The 22,437-nt window shown below is 33.1% G+C and overlaps 3 protein-coding genes across 5 annotated transcripts; 1 reads left to right on the top strand and 2 right to left on the bottom strand.

Annotated features, from left to right (window-relative positions):
- Positions 1-151: 151 nt before the first annotated feature.
- LOC132759990 (glutathione S-transferase omega-1-like) lies at positions 152-5,213 on the bottom strand. The gene is made up of 5 exons (XM_060751870.1): positions 5,077-5,213; positions 4,669-4,774; positions 4,049-4,268; positions 3,420-3,552; positions 152-1,876 (listed from the first exon to the last, which is right to left on the bottom strand). The coding sequence occupies exons 1-5, from the start codon at positions 5,111-5,113 to the stop codon at positions 1,617-1,619; spliced, it is 756 nt and encodes a 251-aa protein (XP_060607853.1). The 5' UTR covers positions 5,114-5,213; the 3' UTR covers positions 152-1,616.
- Positions 5,214-7,389: 2,176 nt separating this feature from the next.
- Positions 7,390-10,634, bottom strand: LOC132759988 (glutathione S-transferase omega-1-like). Its single transcript, XM_060751868.1, has 5 exons — positions 10,477-10,634; positions 9,341-9,446; positions 8,654-8,873; positions 8,135-8,264; positions 7,390-7,776 (listed from the first exon to the last, which is right to left on the bottom strand). The coding sequence occupies exons 1-5, from the start codon at positions 10,601-10,603 to the stop codon at positions 7,517-7,519; spliced, it is 843 nt and encodes a 280-aa protein (XP_060607851.1). The 5' UTR covers positions 10,604-10,634; the 3' UTR covers positions 7,390-7,516.
- Positions 10,635-11,919: 1,285 nt separating this feature from the next.
- On the top strand, positions 11,920-21,838 carry LOC132759986 (zinc finger protein 354B-like). Of its 3 annotated transcripts, none has more exons than XM_060751865.1 (13): positions 11,920-12,071; positions 13,326-13,472; positions 14,248-14,501; positions 14,881-15,018; positions 15,705-16,068; positions 16,699-16,838; positions 17,442-17,574; positions 17,863-18,017; positions 18,514-18,642; positions 18,896-19,043; positions 20,157-20,282; positions 20,757-20,914; positions 21,232-21,838. In XM_060751865.1, exons 2-13 carry the CDS (start codon positions 13,337-13,339, stop codon positions 21,418-21,420), a joined length of 2,070 nt encoding a protein of 689 aa, XP_060607848.1. In that variant the 5' UTR covers positions 11,920-12,071; positions 13,326-13,336; the 3' UTR covers positions 21,421-21,838. The 3 variants fall into 3 exon arrangements, with proteins under 3 accessions (XP_060607848.1, XP_060607847.1, XP_060607846.1); XM_060751864.1 differs by lacking the exon at positions 11,920-12,071 and adding an exon at positions 12,161-12,299 and having other exon boundaries at positions 20,157-20,255; XM_060751863.1 differs by lacking the exon at positions 11,920-12,071 and adding an exon at positions 12,161-12,299.
- Positions 21,839-22,437: the final 599 nt, after the last annotated feature.

Below are 22,437 nucleotides of genomic sequence, written 5' to 3'. Positions count from 1 at the left end.
AAAATATCCCTCTTCATTTGATAACTGGAGCCAGTATAGTCCGTCTAATAAATTACGAATCATAACAAACTTAGGAGTGATATCTGTAAAGGGATTTCTTTTACAATCATGCAAAATCTCTGGCAATTCAGATTAAAAAGACTTTTATAAAAAGGTTTTTATAAATACATTTATTTTTCTATCATGGGCATGCTGGCATAATGTAATTATCAGAGTTAACAATATAAATATTCAATAATATTCATTATGAAATATATAAAAAGAATGAAATAACTAATGCTTATTTCTGGTTGAAAAACACAAATAACTTAAATAAGAACATTTAAAAAATGGTCCCACTTTAAACCAAGTAGATCTACAAGAAGTTTTAAACAAGAGCGATCAGTGATCACATGTGTCGCCTCATGATGGCCAATTTCATGTTGGGACAAGTTTTGTGACAGACGGACAGACAGACGGACAGTGCACAACTAGACTAGGTACGGATCATTCCTGTAAAGTTTGGATAAAATTGCACCAGTAGTTTATGAGGAGTAGTCCGTACAAGCTTTTGTGTATCTAGCAACACACAGAAAAAAAACACATTTTTATCAAAGGCCATAACTCGGCCAAAAATCATTCAACCGGAAAACCCGTGCAATATGCGTAAGGGCTTGAGCTACAGACTCCGTAGAGGCGACACAAAAATGGTATTGACAGTCAAAATTTCCTACTTTATAATGCATTGCCATTGAGCATGCAGGGTGGTTTAAATACAATATTCTATTTAATTAAATGACCTGGGACCATATGATTTATCAAAATGTCATGAAAAGACTAGAAAATCATGAAAGCCCGAGCCGTTGTTAAATATGGATGACTTAAGACGCCAAGAGAAAATAGCTTACTTCAATGACGACCCCGGTAGTTTCATTAGAAAACAGAATTGTGAGATGACGTCTCACTGCACGTGAAAAGCATGACCTAGCTAGTTTCTTTATACGAAAACCAGATAACGAATAACGCAATTACCGAAAAAGACGTATATTTTGTTGCAATGTCATTTGTCTTATTAAATTATTCGTCCTGCGTTGCGGGGCAGTAAATGCGTCCTTGTTCTTTTGCAATATTAAATACATGAAAAAAGGTCCATTAACCTTCTATTGTTTTCACAATCCGAACGTCTCGGAAATTACCGATAATAACTGACGGAAAGGGCCGAAAAGTTACGATTGTTGTTTTCATTCGCATTTGTCATATTGTTGATTTTTTAAAAGTTTTTTTAGTTGATTTATATATCAATATTTTCAATACTATACAGTCGTATCAGGTTCACAAAACATAGGAGCAATAAATTATGTCATGTCATAATTAACTAGCAGAATACAACTTCGCATTAGTGTAAATAAATTATAAAATAATTTTAAAACAAACATAAAATCGTGCATTGCTACAATGTATGTTGCCTCTTCGGAACGCACATCAATAATCACATTTGTGTTGAAACAGAGTTTATCTTTGGACATCAAGTTTTCTTTCAAGTAATCATATAGAATGTATATGAACAGTTATGGATAAAAATAAATCTGAATTTAACTAGCATTTGTGACGTTGAAAAAATTCTAACAGTACATTGTTCATAACCGCGACGCTTTTACAAGCCCATAATCATAGTCGGGATTTTTGTCAATTTTCAATGTTTTCATGAAATGTGCATGGTGTTCTCTGTCAAACATTGTCTTTTTCACAGCTGGAAGTTCATACATGTGACGCATCCATGACGAAAGATGCGGGAAATTTGAATCCGTGATAGTTGTTTCTGGAACAAGAGCATTTAGCACTGAAAGTCTTTCAAACCATGGCCACAACATGAAATCCGCCATACATACTTTCTTTCCTGAAACGTAATGTATAATAAAATGATATATAATATGATGTGATGTGATGTGATATGAAATGATATGATATGATATAGATCTAATATCGTATTTGTTACTTCATTCTCTATCATGAATCAATATTTGCTGACATTCTTTGCAACAGATTATTTTAAAGTGAAAAAAAAAATCTTCAAGATATCCCCCATTTTTTAAGGAAATATTTAGTAGGTTTACACAAAAAAATCTTATTCGGTAAAATTGCTTTAAACATTGTATAATGACTTAAATGAAATAGCAATAAAATATTAATATAAAATAGAATAACGTATCAGTGTGCTTTATTTTAGCAATTTGCCATGAAGACTAAAATATCCTTTTTCAGGGACAGTTAGTTGGTGGCTCCCTTTTTAATCAGTTACTTTTTAGTATGAGTATCTATAATTATAAAAAATAAGAAAAATCGCAAAACTAGTTTAAATTTCCGATAATTTCCTTTATAAAACATGTAGAACTTACTAAAACTTCTTTAATAATTCCAGAAAACCAGGACTTTCATAGAAAGCCTAAAGTGTATACGCAGTCCTAGGACATGATACAAGTACGTAAGTAAACAGTTTTATCATTAGTCAAAGAGTAAACACAGAAAATAATTTCATATTCTAGACAAAAATATATTGGCCCATGCACACTGAAAAGCGGAACGTCGATGAGCCATGACTTATGAGAGGCTAAAAATGGCCACGGCCGCGGGTCGTATTTAATTAAGGTAACGTGTCACCAACGCTGAAAAGCCTTTAACTCTATATCCATCTATAGAGAAGTCGCACCACTTTGAAATAAGTTTTGATGGAAAATTTAACGCAAAATAGTGATTTTTGGCAATTTTGAGATGTCCCCTCTTTGCCATTGTAACAGGAAATTTAAGATTGAGTATGCCGTTACAAATGCTATGATCCAGTCAACATTTTTTAACAGTATTGAAGCCTTTTCCATTGTTTCATAGCAATTTGAACTTGTAATAGGATGCTTTTCAATGAAAACAGCCATTTTTCACAAAATGCTCACGAAGTAATGGGTTAAAACGTAAAATTGTCTTAGTTTTGGTCTTAAAACTGATACCAAACTTGGACTTTTTATGAATCTGTTTTCTTAAATCCTGTACGATGTAAGCAAATTTTAATTTCAACAAAGGTCATCAATTTACAGCTGAAATGATATTTAATATAAGTGGCGATGGGGATACCAAGAATAAATACAAAATGCATTTTAAAAACATTTAAATGGAAAACGCGAGAGCCTGACGCTGTAGTTTCATAATAAAATAGAACCTGAAAGCTTTTAAACATACTCGGGACAAAAAACAACAACATCAGTTACAGTTCAATGCCCAGATGACCTAGCTCTAGCCGTTTATTTCGCTTTGGCTCTGTTATTAATATGGTTTAGATCTATAACATTAAAATTGTAAGCATGTAAACGATGGCAAAATAATAACGTTTTCATGCGACTAAATGTTTAACTAAACAAGAATAAAAACAACAAAATAGATCATATTACTACCTCCAAAGAAAGGGCCATCTCCTCTGGAGACCAGTTCCTTTTCGTATCTGGTAAAAGCTCTTAACATTCTGTTTAAAGCCGTTCTATCGTTGTTCCGTATTCCAGGACCCACGTCATAAAACGAGCCTATCAACTGAAAAAAATAAAACAAAAAGATATTGTACAAATGGACGACATTTGTTGATAAGTGAATAATATATATTTTCATTCTTCGTTATAAAGAAGAAACGAATGCATGTGTTCCTCTTAGTACACGGTACTTTACGCTTTGAAACAAGAAGAAAAACAATGAACTACGGTACCACAAAATATTTATAAGCTGTAAAATTTAGTTATTTTCTGCTGTATGACACAAGGAAACAACAACATATTCAACCAAGGGCCAGACGTAGACCATAGGTCAACCATTTTGAAAACACTTTATGTCATCATTTAAGTCTTGGTAAATGGTATTACACTCTAATTTTTTCATGTTTCAGTTAAAATTAATAAATGTTATATTGCTCAATTTTTTTTACTATGTAACTCAAAATTATTTTTTCATCAAACAGGAACATTTAGAAAATGATTATACATTAGCAATAGAAAACTAACAAACTTTGTTTATAAGGAGTTTCTATAGTCAGTACCTTTCCCATAGATTCCCAAAGTTGTCGATCTCTTGCTCGTTGATATGGGTCTGTAGGATTAAGTTTATTTTGAGGATACACTTCATCAAGATAATCATTGCATGTTGCTGATTCGTAAATCACGTGATCACCCCACTGTAAAACAGGAACTACTCCCGTAGGATTCATTTCAAATAGCCATTCTGGCTTCTTCTTAAGATTCACATTTACGGTTTCTACGCTGAAAAGCACATCAAGGGAACATAATATAAATAAGGTGCAGACAAGGTACTGTGTGTTTTAGATATTAGCCTATGACCAATTTATTTACATAACAAATTTGAAGTTACCTTTTAGATTTTTTATACATGTATTTACCATGGAAATAAAAAGAACAAACTTGGTAATGGGGTAAATGTTAAGCAGAAAAAAACAACATTGTTATGGGTGCCAGTATTCGACTTTGTGTCACTTTACTGAGATACTAGCCATTAAAATTCGTAACCGTTTATATAAGACATAGATAACATGTTATCTATGTCTCTGTTTATATATACTATAACCAATATAGACATTAATTTAGACAGATTTTATTTCATTACATATGTGTCTCGTCGGTGGACGATCAACTACATACTTACGGAATCTGTTTATGTTCCAGTACAAGACGTGTACGTTGAGCATAGGGACAAAATCTCATACTGTATAGCCGTAAAACTCCCGGCTTTAATGGTGGACATGCTTGACCTGTTGTAAATGCAGTTTTATCAACAGTGAATAACTTGTATAGTAAATAAAGTGCAGCAAAATCACAAGAAAATAATAAATAATTCAAAATATATTTACATGCACATACAAAATGATTCAATAAATATATCTTGCGGGGTTTTATTCTATAGATTTTCCATCATTGATGCCAAATGTTTTTATCTTTGGTATATGTAATTATATATATAATTAATATTTAACATATATGCCACGAAGGGAAACGTTATTAAGTTAATACCCGTTTAAAACTGTGATTTACTGGATAAGAAGTACGAACCAACCTTTTCCGAGTGCAAATTCCGTTATTCCAGAACTCATATCTCAACATACATATATGCGTTTCTTTTTGTTTCTGATGTTTGATACTAATTAAATGTTTATTGTATATATAACGTCGGCCCAGATTATAAACCAGAATTAAAGTACATGTATACCGCTTGTAAATAACACTTACCCGTACTACATCTTAAACTTCTTTAAACGTTCATAACGGGAAGTGAACACGATAAAGAAAGTATAGTATCATTTCGTTTTAATAGTTAGAAAGAAACAAAGAGTTATTGTATTTGTTTTTGATTGATTCTTGTTTCTTGTACATAGAAATGGTATACTCTCAGCGAAGTTGCATGTACATGAAGTCTAGAGCTTGTAAAATAGAAAAAATGGAAGCCCTAAAGAACGCCAAAAAAAAAAAGGAAACTGTTGCAGGCTCCTGTTCATCACGGGTGTGGAACCCCATATGTATCTCAAAAATGAGCATCAGTAAAAAGTATATGTGAATTTCCGCTGTTCCAGATGTGAAGCATAACACCAAATGTGACTGTGAAAATAGGTCAATCGCAGGGCAAGTTTTCATTTTTTTGAACAGTTTAATAAAATTCAATCTTTTCTTTTTTAAAGAAAATCGAAATGTGATTCTACCCTCCTGACTCTCCTCTAATGTCAAATGTTAAAGGCATGTGTTACGTTTACATACAGGTGCACTGTAGAAAAAAGAACTGCACAGTAGATATTTTTGAACTTGATTTAAGAATATTAAATTATACAGTAGTAACAGCTTAACGAGAAACATTACAATGTTGGAAAGACCCATTGAGGCACTTTTTTGGATTTATTTACCTCATATTTTCATCACAAACGGCTTGCACATTTATGGCATGATATCCTTTGCGGCATACAAATATGGGTTCTTGTGTCCCTGGTGGTGCCATAATGGGTAAAAGGGTGCCATCAATGCACCCACTAACATTGGGGGAAGAAGGCAATTTGATAAAACCTCTGTTTGCTTATTGCTGCTTGAGTGTGGTCTGGCATCTTAATGTTGTTAAGCTTATTGCAAATGGCCTCACATACTCTTCCAACTATTCGGCTACTCGATGACTTTGAAATGCCATGGAGATCACTAGTTTCGGATAAGTAATCCTCTTTCGCCAAAAGTCAAAGGATGGTCAGCACCTATACATATAGAATGTATATACTTAAAAGATATGAGCCGTGTCATGACAAAACCAACATAGTGCGTTTGCGACCAGCATGGATCCAGACCAGCCTGCGCATCCGCGCAGTCTGATCAGGATCCATGCTGTTCGCTATCAGTTTCTCTATTTGTAATAGGGTTGGTAAGCGAACAGCATGGATCCTGATCAGACTGCGCGGATGCGCAGGCTGGTCTGGATCCATGCTGGTCGCAAACCCATTATGTTGGTTTTTTCGTGACACGGCTCATATGTACTAAATGCATAACAGCTGATTTTTATAAATTTTAAATGAACAAATTGAATCTGTAGTTAGGATTCAACATTTTTATGAGTGTATGTACTTTAGCCTTAAGTTTGCACTTAGGGACTTTTCTTGAAACGCATTTTTATCCCAGTTTTGCACTTACGACTGAAATTGGTCCTAGGATTCTTTATAAAGCACACCCAAAATCTTCTTATGTTTACGTTTAACGTAATCATGGCATTACTTACGAGTTGTTTTAATTAAAGGAACTCCACTGTGGCCAAAAAGCCTTAAACCATAAAATTTGAATTTCTAACAAAGATCGGCTGTACATAGCACTTAAAACAGAAAGAACAATGCAAGTTTAGGTATTTTTAACAATTAATATAATTATCTATAAGTAAATGATCTGAAATTTTGCACGCAAATTATTTCTCTACACTTACATCAAATGTTACACAATCTTGAAAAAAAAAATCCAGTGCTGTCATGTCAAAATTTTTATCAGATTGAATTTTCCAATTCATTTATACTAAAAAATTCTGGTACATGTACAGCAGTTGTCTTATCATGAACTCTTCTTCAAGTGTTATTGTTCAAACATTTTGTGCATACCTTATATAATGGCCGGAAAATAATTAATTCTAAAATGTGGGCAAAGAATTGCAATGTTGATGACCCCAAGATCTGACTTCAGCCCAGATCTTCTTAAGCCTTTACATAGATGATCTGAACTTTAGTCAGATTGGATGACCTTCAAGTTAATAAATTCAATACTTACTAGATCTAGTTTAATATATTGAGTAAGTTTTTTTTATAAAAATATTAAAAAGTAAGTTCTGCCACTGGAGTATTTGAACTGAAGACAAATGGTCGTTTTTTTATATTTATTATGTACAAAATCAATATAAATACAATGTATATAGATTGGTATCACATTGGCAGTTTTGTATAATACGAAAATACAAAAGTCTATATTAAGATAAACAAAACGTCACATCATAACTTTGATGACTGAACAAGTCCGTAATCGTAATCTGGATTTTTATCAACCATTAATGACTTTAAAAAATGAGCATGGTGTTCCCTGTCAAACATTGTCTTTTTCACAGCCGGAAGTTCATACATGTGACGCATCCAAGACGAAAGACGCGGGAAATTTGAATCTGTTATAGTTGTTTCCGGTACAATAGCATTTACCACCGGAAGTCTCTCGAACCATGGCCACAACATGAAATCTGCCATACACACTTTCTTTCCTAATAAAACAGAAAATAGTTGAAATATTTGATAAATATCGAAATGTGGTTCAAATTAAAATTCTTTTAAATCATTGGTTCCCTAGTTTGCTGACGGGATGTATATTGAAAATGACATCAAATTACGTCATTAGTTTTCAAAAAATATATATCAAAGAAGATAACACTGCGCATTTTTTTTAAAATAATTTTTACATGTTAGATCTATATAAGAAAGACTTTACAGCCCTCCAATAAGTAAATGATTACTTTCTTTTGACACACCTTTAAAAAAATATTGCTTAGCAAAATAATCTTCTTTGTATCGGAATATTTATAAAAGATAAGCAACATTTATTGTACAACAAAGTTGGCTCACCTCCGAAAAATGGTCCCTGTCCCCTCGAAGCTAATTCTTTCTCATACCTAGTGAACGCTCGCATCATTCTATCAAAGACTTTCTTATCTTGTCCTTGTGTGCCAGCAACATCGTAGAACGAACTTATCAACTGAAAAATGTGTGTAGTTAAAGAATAAGTTAAAGATGTTAAAGAGGTTCGTAAATGCGTGGCAAGTTAATATAACTTGATCTCATTCCATGCAAAGTTTTGACTCTCATCATCATCACATGACATGTAAAAATTGAATAACTGTATCCATGACGACCGATTATGTACTTGTATAAAAATAAAATGTCTGTTTTGTTATAATAGTTATCATATCATTGTGTACCATTTTGAAGTCAGCTTATTTTCAGGAGGAAAAAAATGTTACAGATTAACATGAATCCTAGGCAGATAACCAAAACCTGAAAACCCTTTTATTAACAACAGTAATAACTTATCACATGAGAGACACGTACAAATGCATGAAAAAAAACTGATATACTTTTCCGCACCTTGTTCATCGACTCCCATAGTTGCCTGTCCCTAGCTAATTGGTAAGGGTCATTGGGATTTAATTTTTCACGTGGATACACTTCATCAAGATAGTCATTGCACGTTGCTGACTCGTGAAGAACGTGCCCATCCCATTCTAGTACCGGCACAAGTCCGATAGGGTTCATTTCAAATAACCAATCAGGTTTCCGCTTTAAGTTGACATTGACCGTTTCAAAACTGCAACCGCAAAAAAAACTACAATTTACATTTAACGTTTTTGAAGGAATGTGGTAGTTTTAAGTACGTGTCATAGGGCAACTTTACAGCTTTACATCTACACTTTTGTATTTTACAATGAACAATATGTTTTGTGCATTGCAATGTTTCGTGCATATAACCCCAGAATAAATCAACTATTCTTCACAATGTGTTAGCTAAAAGCTGGGAAGACATATCTTCCCAGGAAAAAGTAAGGATACAAATAATCATCTTTGTAAAGCTTAGTTACATGGTTCTGTGATTTCTGTGATTCCAGTCATTTCTTTCTTTCACAATAATGAATATGATACACAAATGTCCAAAATATGATTTCAGTTCCGTCAAGGCAAACCATCTCAGTAGCTTCCTTTTAATATTTCAATAAAACCATATAATCAAGATAAGGAGCTTTGTTTCATTACCATTTAATAACAATTCATACTTACGGGATCTGTTTATGTTCCAGTACAAGACGTGTACGTTGAGCATAGGGACAAAACCTCATACTGTATAGTCGTAAAACTCCCGGCTTTAATGGTGGACATGCTTGACCTGAAGTTGATGATACATAATAATATAGATATACAAGATTTTTATGTATCATAAATATTATGGGGATTGAACGGCGGCGACTATTGCTAGCAACAAAGCCCGGGCTTACCTCCTTCATTATTTCACTGGTTACTGTGCGTTTTACGTGCTCATTGACCGCTGTACAGTGACCTACTATTCATTTCTTTGGCTTATTACTCGTGAAAATTGCGTTGAGGTTAATTATCATCAGTATAGACTACTTAATGTTAAAGGACAAATATCTTTACCTTTAGCTTTGTTGTTTTAGACATTATTTTTTAAAGCTCATCTACATACTTAAAGACGTCTTAAAAGAGGACCAATAGACCATGGAACCTACCAAATATACGGACAGACGGACGGACAGACGGACGGACGGAGCCTATTTCTATATCCCCCTTTTTTCTTCGAAAAGGCGGGGGACAAAAACAAGTGACCCAAGCTCCTACGCCAATATTATCCATTGAAGGATCATGATTTGTTCTAACTTGTTTGTAACAGACAAGTATTGTTAACAGACTAACATATCAAATATCTCAATTGACAGTATGGTTTTAGATACATGTATGTATAACTTGTGCACAACATATAAGGTTATCCGTATATGACTGGGAGACGTTACAGTGTTAAAAACTAGGACGTTAATGGCAAGATTTAGATTATCTAGGCAATTTAGATAATCTAGGTTAAAATTCCTTTCTTTTAAGCATAGATGTTCCACAAAGATTTTCATAAAAGTAAATTATGATATTTTTTTCTAAAAACTCTATGCAGGTTTGATAATTTTTATTTATAATGGTAGATCAAGATTTGCACTTCCTTGTCTGACCAATGTGCTCATATAATACAATCAACATTATAAAACTAATAGTGTCAAAATTCTAGCTACTTCTATATTATGCTGAAAATTATCAAGCTTGATGGCTGCATCAACTCTACAACTCTTGTTTTTATTTCTTCAAGAACGTTCTCAATTAAGATTAAGAATGATTAATAATTCAATATGTACCTCTCCCGATGGAAAACTCTGTCACTGAAGAACTCATGTTAGAGTTGAGTCTGGTAAATGAAGTCCAAGCAAATTTTACATCAAAGGATCGAGTCCAATAACGCACCGATCTTGTCAGTCCATTCATTAGGAGATATTTTTTCTACATACTAGATGACCTACATAACAAAATTATATCAATGTTTTCATATCTGTGTTTACCAAATTCTACTTTTTGACCCCTAATATTTCCTTGTAGAACGCTAAAATGATTTTGTATAAAAAATATAGATCAATGCAAGCAACGTGCAATAAAAAGACACTTAAACTTGAACCACATCAATTAAATCATCTAATTAGCTTAAAACTATTTTCAAGTTTCAAACCTATAATAGTTATTCCTGTCTATGTATATACTAAAATAATAAAGCTATACAGTAACACACGGATTTATATTACACCCTGTATTGTAATATAAATCCGTGAGTAACACGAGGTTAAATATTCAGGCGCTTGCGGTTTTTTTCTTGTCCTCTTTCTTTGGTTTCCCTTCCCATACTCCCATTTATTGTTTGCAACTAACAAATCCGTGATCGTACAAAATGTCGCGGGGAACGTGTGGTGGCCGATAGCGTCCATTTTAAGCCGCAAGAAATTTTACGGTCAGTTTATATTTAAAATGTCGCGTCCACGAAATTTTATGTCGAAATTGTCGCAGCTTATAGAAACTCTCGAGTTTTTCAATCACACTTCAGTCGTAAAAAGTAGAGTTTTACGAAGGAAACCGCGACATTTTGTGTCGACATAGTAGATTAAGTCACGCAAACATATGCCTACTTAAGGTAGCCGATTGTAGCCAGTGTAATCCGCGGTGCATAACCTCGTCCTGTAAAAAGTTGAGTTTGAGCATTAAGATTCGACTTTTTGTGCCCGCAAAAAGTCGCGGTTTCTTATAAAAAGTGGTGGGTTAAAATCCTCGACTTTTTATGGGTTATAATTTTCCCCTCGACTTTATAGAATTTCTACAACACTTGCAAAAAAGTCGACTTTTTATAGACAAATGACGGGTAAAATTTAGTCAAACTATGGACGCTACAGGTCACTAAAGTCAAAATGTTCCTTTCTGTTTCCAACAAATGATATAAATATCGAGGTTATACATTCCCCGCGACATTTTGTATAATTTTGGAAGTAGATCTCGCGGATTTTTGAGTTGCCCTCGACATTTCATGATAGATCTAACACGATAAAATTTCTCGCGGGCTTGAAAGGAACGCGCATGTACCAGGAGCTCAAGATTGTGCTAGATTTTTAAGTCTTTTTTTTTCATAAAGGAAATAAATCTTAAACAATAAACATTACATGTATGAATATATATAGCATTAACTATTTACAAAAAATAATGTTTTCGTAGCCGGCACGTGTGTTTTCATGGTACGGTGACGTTTTTTGAATTTTCCCGCGTAAAATTTTGGATTACTTCCCTTGCAAAAAGATCACTTCCGCCCTGCTCGGCGCTTGGCAGCCATTTGCATTATTTGGTAAATGTCGGCTGACATTCGAGGATACACAGGAATTTCATCGGTCAGGAGATTGAAATCGTATTTCCTACCATTGTAAGTATACAGATAAATGACTTTTTGCTTTGAATACCTGTTATTTGCATCCGAACTTTAGGAATCAGTGTGAAATTGACGCCCATGCGCCGAAGAGACCGTGAATGCCAAGAAGCTTGTTGTTCAATGTCATTGAAAAGCATATAATTCGCCTGTTTTACATTGATGAGAAATTTCTTCGACAGTTCAAACAACTCAAACAAATTGATCATGGGAGTATCAATGTTTGTATGTTAAATTTCATTGTTTTGCTGGAGGACAAAATAAAATACGACCTTGCCCTTTGTTTATCAAACTGTCTTCTAGTTTTAAGCAGAATTAATATCACTGTGACCTTAATCTCATAATTTGACAAAAGATAATAATATGAAATTAGGCAAAGCCTATGAACGGAAAAGTCGGTTTAAGAAAATGTTCATAAATAAAAGGTGTCATTGGGTATTTCAAGTCAAGTAAATTTTATTTATAAGCGGAATACATGAACAATAAACATTTCATACTCACTCGAAATACTCGACAATTATTATAAATCAGAAAACTTGCAATTGTTTTTGAATACCCGCCAACTATCATTGAGTTACATAAATGAAAATGGCGGCGCCCAACTAGAACTGACACTGAAAATTTCATTGATCGGTATAGAATTTATATATTCTTTAATTGTTTTTTTATTTGATTGTCTTAAATATACACGTATAGTCTATAGCCGGGCAAGCCAAAGCCCGGCCTGCTTTGCGGTCCCGGCCTTTGACATACCCTCATGAATAAGTCTTGAACCTCAAAGTGAGCACTTTGACAAAATTTGTAATACTTTAATTCATGAGTAAAAGTTTTCAGGATCATTTCAGAAGTTCAGGATTTTAACTCTCCTGAAAGCCTTCTATTTCCTATGTAAAGCCAGAGACGTAGATAACATCCGATGATCATGAACACCCTAAGATTCCCATTTCGGGAAAAGTACTTTCACAAATCTTCGTATTTGGATTAATGGAATTTTGAATTGGAACCATGAGATAGGAAACCAGAAAAAAACTGATTCCTGGCGTTCTCCAAATATGATAGGACAGGGAACCAAAATAACCTCCAATGAAGAGCAGGCTTATTTATTACACATTATTTTGCTGTACTTCAGGCAAAAGTTAAAGTTATGCCTGCTATGAGCTTGATATAATGCATTTCAAAAACGTCTGAGCCTCTGGTGTCTATGCAAAAAGCATGTACATGTTAAAAACAATTTTTCTTTTTAATTGTCAGGCCAGTGTGCAATGGCGAGTGTACAAGTGGTCAAGACAGAGATTGAAGATCTGCAGGCAGGTGATGCAGGTACAGATCAACAGCTGATTGCTGTACAAACACCAACAGATGACCAGCAACTTATTATGGTCACATTTGGTGGCTCTGGTAAGTGCAGATTTAATGTAACACTGACACTTTTTAAGCCATGTAGCATCTTCCTTATGGTTGAAGACCTTGGGCGACCCTTGGCAAGAGCAAACATTTGGGTAAAACCATACTGGCTGGAATAGCTTCTTCACATGAAAAAAATACAAAGTGGCCAGCTGGATTTTGGTGAGGGGCAAGTTATTTAAAGTTAGCAACTTTATCTACTTAGTCATATAGGCTCCTATACCTTTAACATGACATTGGTACTGGTCAGTCTAGGAAGCAGTCTCATGAGTTATAAAAAATCAGCATCTAGCTTCTTGTCACATAATGTCAGTGTAAGATTTTCAGTGAAAGAATTAGATATTCCCTTTGTTGTAAATTTTTCATTGATAAAAATTTTCCCACCCATAGTTGAAAAATATTTGCTTTGATATTTGTAGCTCAATAATACAAAATTCCTGCAGTTTTTTTCTTACAATATGTGCATATTTACACTCTAGGGACTAGCTGCTACTGAGTGATGAACTTCCAGGCTTTTAAGCAATTATTAAAGTGACATTATCATGGGTGCAAGTTTTCAGGCATATGCCCAATTTTCAACTTGCACCCATGCATTATGCCCGTCCAATTTTAAATAGTGGATACATAGATAAAAGTCGAAATAACTCTTAATTTTGTCATAATTGAGTTCAATATGACTATGAGCATAATCTTTAATGTCACTTTCTCAAGAAAAATGTTTTGCATTTATTCAGTTTTGGTACCAAATTTTTATTTTTACTATTTACAGGTGTTACAGCTTCAGATGGAACAGAAGGTATCTATGTAGAGCAGGATATTTCTGAGGGAGGTGAGACAAGATTGTGTGACAACGAGACCCAGACAGAGACTGTGTTTGGACTGGAGGATCTACCTACTGTAAAAGAAATTGTCCGTAAAACTATTGCCAAAACTAGAAAATTAGAACAAGAGCAGCATAAGCCAACACAGGATGTCACTGCTGGCCCCATTAACGGAATCTACACTTGTAATATCTGTGCAAAAGTAAGAAATCTGTATTAAAATAAATATTCATAGGTTTAGGTGAATTTTTTTTAGAAAGAGTTTTGTTGAAGTTTTTTATGTTGTAACTTGATTGTGTAAATAAATTGTGTCTTTTGTAGAGGTTGTCATTTTCCATGATTTGAAGATTAAATTGAAAAACCTTATTACTGATAGCTCAAACTACCAAAAGTGTAAGTATCTAAAGTTGCGCTGTTTCGGTATCTTAGGTTGAAAGTTTTAAAATATGAGCTAATCTTATTCAAAAGATTTAACATATAAGGTGTTGAAACATAGGCAATAAATCAGTTACAGTCATTGTGATATATTGTTTTTATATGAATGATTAACATAGGTAGCTAATGTTGTATTATTTATACAGGTATGTAGAAATAAGATAAGTTGGCAGAATCACCTGTCCGCACATAATGGAGATGATGTTTATATGTGTGGGGTGTGTGGTCAACTGTTTACATTAAGAATTACACTGAAAGCTCACCTGGATATTCATGTCAGAGAGGTATTTTATTTATTTCACCTGTATTTTATTTGTCAATTTTTATTTTGTTTTAATTAAAATTTAATTATGGAGGTGATAAGATCTATCTGATCAATTGCCTACGAAGTAAATGGTTTTGTAACTTTTTAACTGTATAGAGGAGTGAAGTGATAATCAATAACATGTAGTAAAGGATATGTATAGATAGTAAAGGATTTATAGAGAAACAACTTAGAATATGATCAGACAAGGATTGTTAATGTATATAGATGTTTTATCAATTTTATAGCAAACCATCCAAGCAGTTAAATAAATTTCAGTCCACCCAATACTGTAATATGTATTAAATCTAGTCGCATTAACATCGTGTATCATTCAAATATGATTAATTGATTTTATTATTTTTATCCAATTTTTATGTTTGATGTTATGTCATTTAGTAGACATAATCATAGTTGTAATATTGATTTTGTGAATAAAGTCTTCTTTTATCAAGCATTTGAAACATTAGTTTTGATACAAAGGTAAATGTGAAAATGGAAAATGCTGTTTCTTTTCCCATACTTTACTACTATCTATTAAAAACCTGTCTTTGTCTTAAAATTAGAGACAGCTTAAAGAAAATTTTACTCAGGTCTTTTTAAGTCTAAACTATGCAAATATTTGCACTGTACAATTGACCACAATATTTGTTTCAATCTCTCTAGGAAAGGAAGCTGAAAAAACAGCGTGATTTGATGTATGGGTCAGCTGACTTAAAGATTGGAGGTGTGTACATGCCTGGAGACATCGTGCCAAAAGACGATGATAAAAGCCTCAACAAACAACTTTGCCTCGATACAGGGAATATTCTCAACCAAGATGGTCCTCACACTGATAATTATGTGGCTGCAACTGAAGAGGTAGAAAATATCGCCAGCCCTGATTCCCTGAATATTAAAGAAGATACTGAGCTGATGGAGGATGGGTCAGTGGAGGATAATGAAGGTGGTTTTGTTTATGCCTGTAACATTTGTGGTGTACAGTATGCTGTGAAAGAGGACTGTGAGAAGCATCTTAAAGTGCATACAGGTATTGTTCAGAAAGAAAGGATTAGTACTAGTGTCTGATCACAGCAAGCTCACTTTGCTCTATGTTTTTAAAAATCATTCCATTGTTGTATTTCTCTTGTTTGTTGCATATGAAAGTATAGAAAACAGGAGCTTTTTCACCACTTGCTCCTCACCACCATGGATTTATATCCTTTTGGATTCTTTTATGTGAGGAAGTTATCCAGCCAGCTTATGGAAGTTTCATGGTTCTACTCAGATGCCTGTTTGTTCCTTTAATAATACATGGATGATCATGTGAGGTCATCCTCTAGCAATAAAACTTTAAAGTTACCATTTGATTTTAACAGTGTCAATGTAACATAAAACCCAACCAAAAAAAAAAAAAGATAGGGAAGATATTTGAATTTCATTCCTTGTTGTGTATTGAATGATATTACTAAATTCTTGTTGTGTATTAAATGATATTTGTTTTAGATTACTATTTAGGTTGATAAAACATGACGCTTATTAGAATCTTTCTGTACTTTATTTATTTATTAATTTATCTTATGGGATAGATGCCTCTTGAGACATCATTATTTTTAAGACGATCAAGATTTCTTCTGACATCAAAGGATATAACAATATATTGAAATGTTTCATTATTAAGGGGGTGCTGACCAAGCTGGTTCATCAAAGGAAGACAGTCCTGTTGGAAGTCCTTCTGCTTCACCATTAGAGAAAATAGTCTCACCTCCGAAAAATAGATGGAGCTCCTATATCTATGCATGCAATGTCTGTGGCAAGCAGGTAAATTTGAAGCATACATGTATATAATGTCTTTTTTTATATAAAAAACACAGGTTATTGAGCTGTTTTATAGGTTATTTAAAATGAAATTTGATTTAAATTTTTTTTGTTATGTTCTTTGGTTCAGTTGTATACATTTCTTAAACTTACTCTTCATATAAGTGTTACAATGCTTATTGTAAAAGTGTTCTACATACATGTAATAAATACACATTTTTTCATTTCTGCATAAATATTTTTTTTTCTTCAAAATTCATTATCCTTTTACAGTGTTTTGCATGGTAAAGGTACTTTATATACATGTATATATTCAGGGCTTTCATTAAGTTCCAAACTTATGAAGTCAGAGACTGAAATGTCTGACACTGGAAGTCACATTATATAGGTATTGAAGGAAAAGCATTATATTTTGAAAGTCACTAGCCATAATCAGGAGTAAATGACTCCCAAACTTCCACTAATGGAAGCCCAGAATTATATTGCTATTTGGCATTTTAATTGTAAAGTAATTTTAAATTAATTGAGTTTTATCAGTTATTAGTTATTTGTTGTTCAAATGAGTTTTTATTTTTTTTGGTAAAAATTATGTTTGTTTTATTTTAGTATACTAACAAGAGTAACTGTAAACGTCATATGATGATACATACAGATGATCGTAAACTGTATAAATGTGAATACTGTGGTAAATGTTTCTCCCAGAAGTACGAGGTTAGAATGCATGCCCGAATACACACAGGTATGTTAAACTTAAAACGTTCATTTATTTTTTTGGCTTTTGAACAATTGTAAATATATAGTAAAGATTTATTTAAAACAATTCAGAGATAGTTTTCATGGAAAATTCATTGTAAATGATAATGTAAATGACTTTTGACTTTTGTAAGATTACACTTTTTACTAAATAGTAATGGAAATCCATTTTTTTTCCTTGTTAATAAGAGAATTTATTTAACTTCTTTTCAATTAACAATAAATGAATTTTTTCAAAGACTTTTATATGACATTGTAGTTCATTTTATTACAGGTGAAAAGCCATTTACTTGTGCTGTTTGTGGAAAAACTTTTACTGAACGTGGAAACTGGCGACGTCACACACAGATCCATGTTCGTCCTCAGGAAGCATCACCATACAGGTGTGGTATCTGTTGTAAGGGATTTTTCCATGCTGAAAAACTACAGGTTTGTCTAATATAAGTGTAAAAAAATTTGTCTTTCTCACCTGCACATTTACGTACATGTAAGATAGAATTAACATAAATAACTCGTAGACCCAAACAGTGCTTGATGTGCATATTTTGCCTTATAATTGTCATCTTTTGAATTTGTTATTTTAATAAGTTTCAATTCATGAAAATCCTGGTTATGATTCTGGAGTAGTGCAGGTCACTTTTGTCATGATATATCATGAATTCTTTTCTAAGGTCCTACTAAATCTGTGCAATTTATTATTTGTCAATTATCATGTAAAGGTAATGTTTATAAATAAAATATTGTTTTAAACTAAGGTCATTCACACTGTACTTCTGCTCTGACATGTTCAGAAGTTATCAGTTTGTTACAAAAGTTAATCTACTTGTTCTGGTAAACTGCTTGGCAAGAAATATAATTCTGTACAATCTATCAGATTTTAAATGTAAGGTGAATGTATGCAATAAAAGTATTGTTATATTTAAAGGTTCATCTTCAAATACATTCTGGGCAGCGTCCATTCGTATGCACTGTTTGTGGACGTAAGGTGAAAAAGATAGGAGATATGTATCGACATCTGAGAACACACACTGGAGAAAAACCCTACAAGTGTCAGGTAATATATTAAGGTTTAGCCTCAGTTACTTCAGAGTTTCATGGTTTCTGTATTAGTACTGAGATGTATGATCTACACATTTTGTTTTTTTAAATGAAAAATTTTCTGTTTAAAGGTAAGCAAACTATATAGGTATATTTAATATCAGAACCAAAATGTAGATATTTCTAGGGCTTGTTCTCGCTAGAAATAGACATATTCTGAAATAAATTGTTTTTAGTTACTGATAAAAATGTATTTGATGTTTTTACAGGTATGTGGTAAAGGGTTTGCCCAGAATGGCAATTTAAAAGACCATATGAAAGTTCACACTGGAGAGAAGCCTCATGTCTGTGATTTATGTGGACAGGGATTTGCCAGGAAAATACTGCTCAAAGATCACATTAAAAGTCAACATAGAGGTATATTAAATACAAACATAAATTTTTATGCCCTTGGATGAATAGATTGGGAGAGTGTATTGTTTTTCATCAGTTTATTTAGTTGATACAGAATTTAGATCAGTTGTGTAGGAAGCTATAACCTTATAAAAACACTCCGGTAACCAACCAGTAACCAACAGTTCTGGTAACCAACCAGTTCCGGTAACCAACCAGTAATAAGCAGTGAGTGCGAAGCTTCTTGCTTTAGGAAAGAAATACTTGCCTCTGATTGGTTTTCAACCCAGTCCGCTCGTGATACTTGGATATCTGGTCTGATACAATAACCACTTTACCACTCTGTGTGTATTTCTCAGTCTTGTCTGAACACACTATAACCTTGACCATAACATGGAAGTCCTTGCATCAGAGGGGAGGGGGAGGGTAGTTTAATTAGATCAATATTGACATTGATGTTAATATCATGTTTAACTGAATTAGAGATATACATTTCAGTAGACTATTTATTATGATTGTGATTGAGCAATAATTGATAGTGAAAAATGTTTAAAGTAAAATTGTAATCATGTCTAAAATATAAAAAGACCCCCAATCTCCAAAGAATACTGTTGATTAAAAAGGAAGATGAGAGGTGTTTCTGAGGTTCTAAAATATGATCTGACATAATGCATTGAAGGTAACGTAAGATCTTTCGATGCAAACAGAGGTGACTTAACAGTTTCAAATGTGACTAATGTTGACAATGTATATACATGTATTTTTTGTATTTAATAGTACATAGTTTTAAGATATTAGTTTGTATTGTAAATGTATACATTTATATGGTTATGTTTGAATATTAAATTTTTTGAAACTAAGATATTGCTTTGAAATAATGCTAGCTATAGTTGCTAGTTTTTGAACGAATTGTAGTGTATTTCAACCTTCCAGCTAGGTCAACAGTGTCATGCCTACACTTCCTTAATAACATCAGTACTTGTTTATCCAGGAAGTGATTTTTTACACTGCCTAATATAAGCTTTAAACATAGTTCACAAGTCATTTTGAAATGTTTAAATTAAACTAATTTTCACAGTATAATTAAGGGTTTTTTTAATGAAACATTTTGTATTGATATTTCAACTTTTTTTCCAGGAACAACATTACAGGACTTGACTGAGGCAGCCCTTGAAGAGATTGAACGACAGGAAGCGGCCATGGAGAATTTAGATGGTACAGAAACTATTGCTGCTGGTAGTGTTATACATGAAATCTCTGCAGGTATCTTTTCTCTTAGGAACTGTTTAATAGTGCATGGAGTAACATAGCAGAAATGATTTTATACTAGTAGTTTTCATGTTAGTTTGTTAACTTTTTAGACAACTTGGATCTGCAAAAAAATCCAAATAAATAAAATAACCAGACAATTTGGTGATTTAGCAATTAGGGGAAAAAAACACCTTGAGATGTGCTTGCCATTTAGTACATTCCACTGCATATCTATAAAGTTCTATATTAGGGAAATGGTAAATGACCTTTCATGATAGGACATGTGGCTTTTCAACACATATAAGTAGTCGTATTTGATTGTTATAAGGGGGAAATAAATTGATACATTATAGGTTTCCTGTAAATATTCTTTACTCAGAGGTGGCCATAAGAACATGTTTGACTGAATAAATTTGTCAAGTTTAACAACACCCTTTAATGCTAACACTTCAAAATGTGCATATTGGACTTGTTTATTTTTACCAGGAAATGTACCTAAGATCTTGTCAGCCACAACAATCAGTAAGACCATTCCAACATCAGCCCTCGGTAAAACTATTGTGATTGGTGGACCTGAGGTAACAACAGCTGACGAGGCTGAGCTTCTACACGAGGAGCAAGAACTAGAACTACATGATGTACATGTAAGATTATATAATAATTATATAATTTAATTTAATTATAGGATAACTGATTCTTAATTGAGAAAGAGATGGTTATGGTGTTTGTCAATATTGTGGCAGCTTAAGTTTTATTAGTCAGATATTGAGGTAATGGTGAAAATGATGTTCTTAATATGATTTTAACATAGAATATACAAGTAAATGATTCCTAACATATTTGTACATAGAATATACAAGTTTATGATAATCACTTGTTAAATATACAAGTAAATAATGATCCATCGTTAAATATAGTATAAAAATGATACAAAAATAATACATTATTATTATTTTTTAAGACAACATTAACAGAGAAGGAGTTGGAAGCTGCCCATGTGTTAACAGTGGTACAAGATGGTGATAACATGTTGTATACATTAAACCCATCCACAAACCAGGTACAACAGATAGTTGTCAATTCAGAGCAAGCAGAACAAGTTGTTGTCACTACCAGTGCTCAGTCCGATTTAGAAGTTCAAAATTCATGAACAAAAATAGCTTCTTTTCTCAACCGAAATCCTAAAACTATTTCCTAGTTTGAATCAAAGGTTGGAATATATGAACATTGAAAACATTTTAAAATGCATGGTATATTATACTTACCCCAGTATTTGTTTTTAAGTGATGCAGTAATTTTCTGAAGTTACATGCTGATATAATTACAGACTGTCTAGATGACTTTCTTATGGTTAATATGACCATTGTACAATGTATATAATATATAGTTTCAGAGTAAAGCAATATATATGGGGAAGAAATATGAGTGGGGAAGAAATAATCTCTAATTAAACAACCATATTTCTTTGAAAGTCATTGAGCTCGACTGTAGGATGAAAATGAGCAGGATGAAAATTAGGGAGTGCATGCCTTCCTGAAAAAAAAAATCACATGTAGATAACCATATTTTTATGCCCCCGCCATGTAATGGCCGGGGCATATAGTGTTACCCTGTTCCGTCCTTCCGTCATTCTGTCATTCCGTCATCATCAGTTTCCGTTCATTATTTTAAGAACGGTTGCACACATTCAACTCAAATTTGACATATGGATATGTCTTGACAAAATACAGGTCAAGTTCGAATTTGGTCATGGTTCGATGACTTTTGGCAGAGTTATGCCCCTTTTACTTTGAAAATAATATGAAATTTTCAGTTTCCGTTCATTATCTCCCCAACGGTACAACACATTCAACTCAAACTTGACATATGGATATGTCATGAGAAAATACAGGTCAAGTTCAAATTTGGTCATGGTTCGATGATTTTTGGCAGAGTTATGCCCCTTTTACTTTGAAAATAATCTGAAATTTTCAGTTTCCGTTCATTATCTCCCCAACGGTAAAACACATTCAACTCAAACTTGACATATGGATATGTCTTGAGAAAATACAGGTCAAGTTCGAATTTTGGTCATGGTTCGATGATTTTTGGCAGAGTTATGCCCCTTTTACTTTGAAAATAATATGAAATTTTTTCAGTTTCCGTTCAATTAATCTCCCCCAAAACC

Source organism: Ruditapes philippinarum, unplaced genomic scaffold (assembly GCF_026571515.1).
Source record: "Ruditapes philippinarum isolate M1 unplaced genomic scaffold, ASM2657151v2 ctg339_1_1_1_1, whole genome shotgun sequence".
Classification (NCBI taxonomy): domain Eukaryota; kingdom Metazoa; phylum Mollusca; class Bivalvia; order Venerida; family Veneridae; genus Ruditapes; species Ruditapes philippinarum.
The sequence above is the reverse complement of the archived record's forward strand: the minus strand, read 5'-3'. Positions and strand labels throughout refer to the sequence as shown.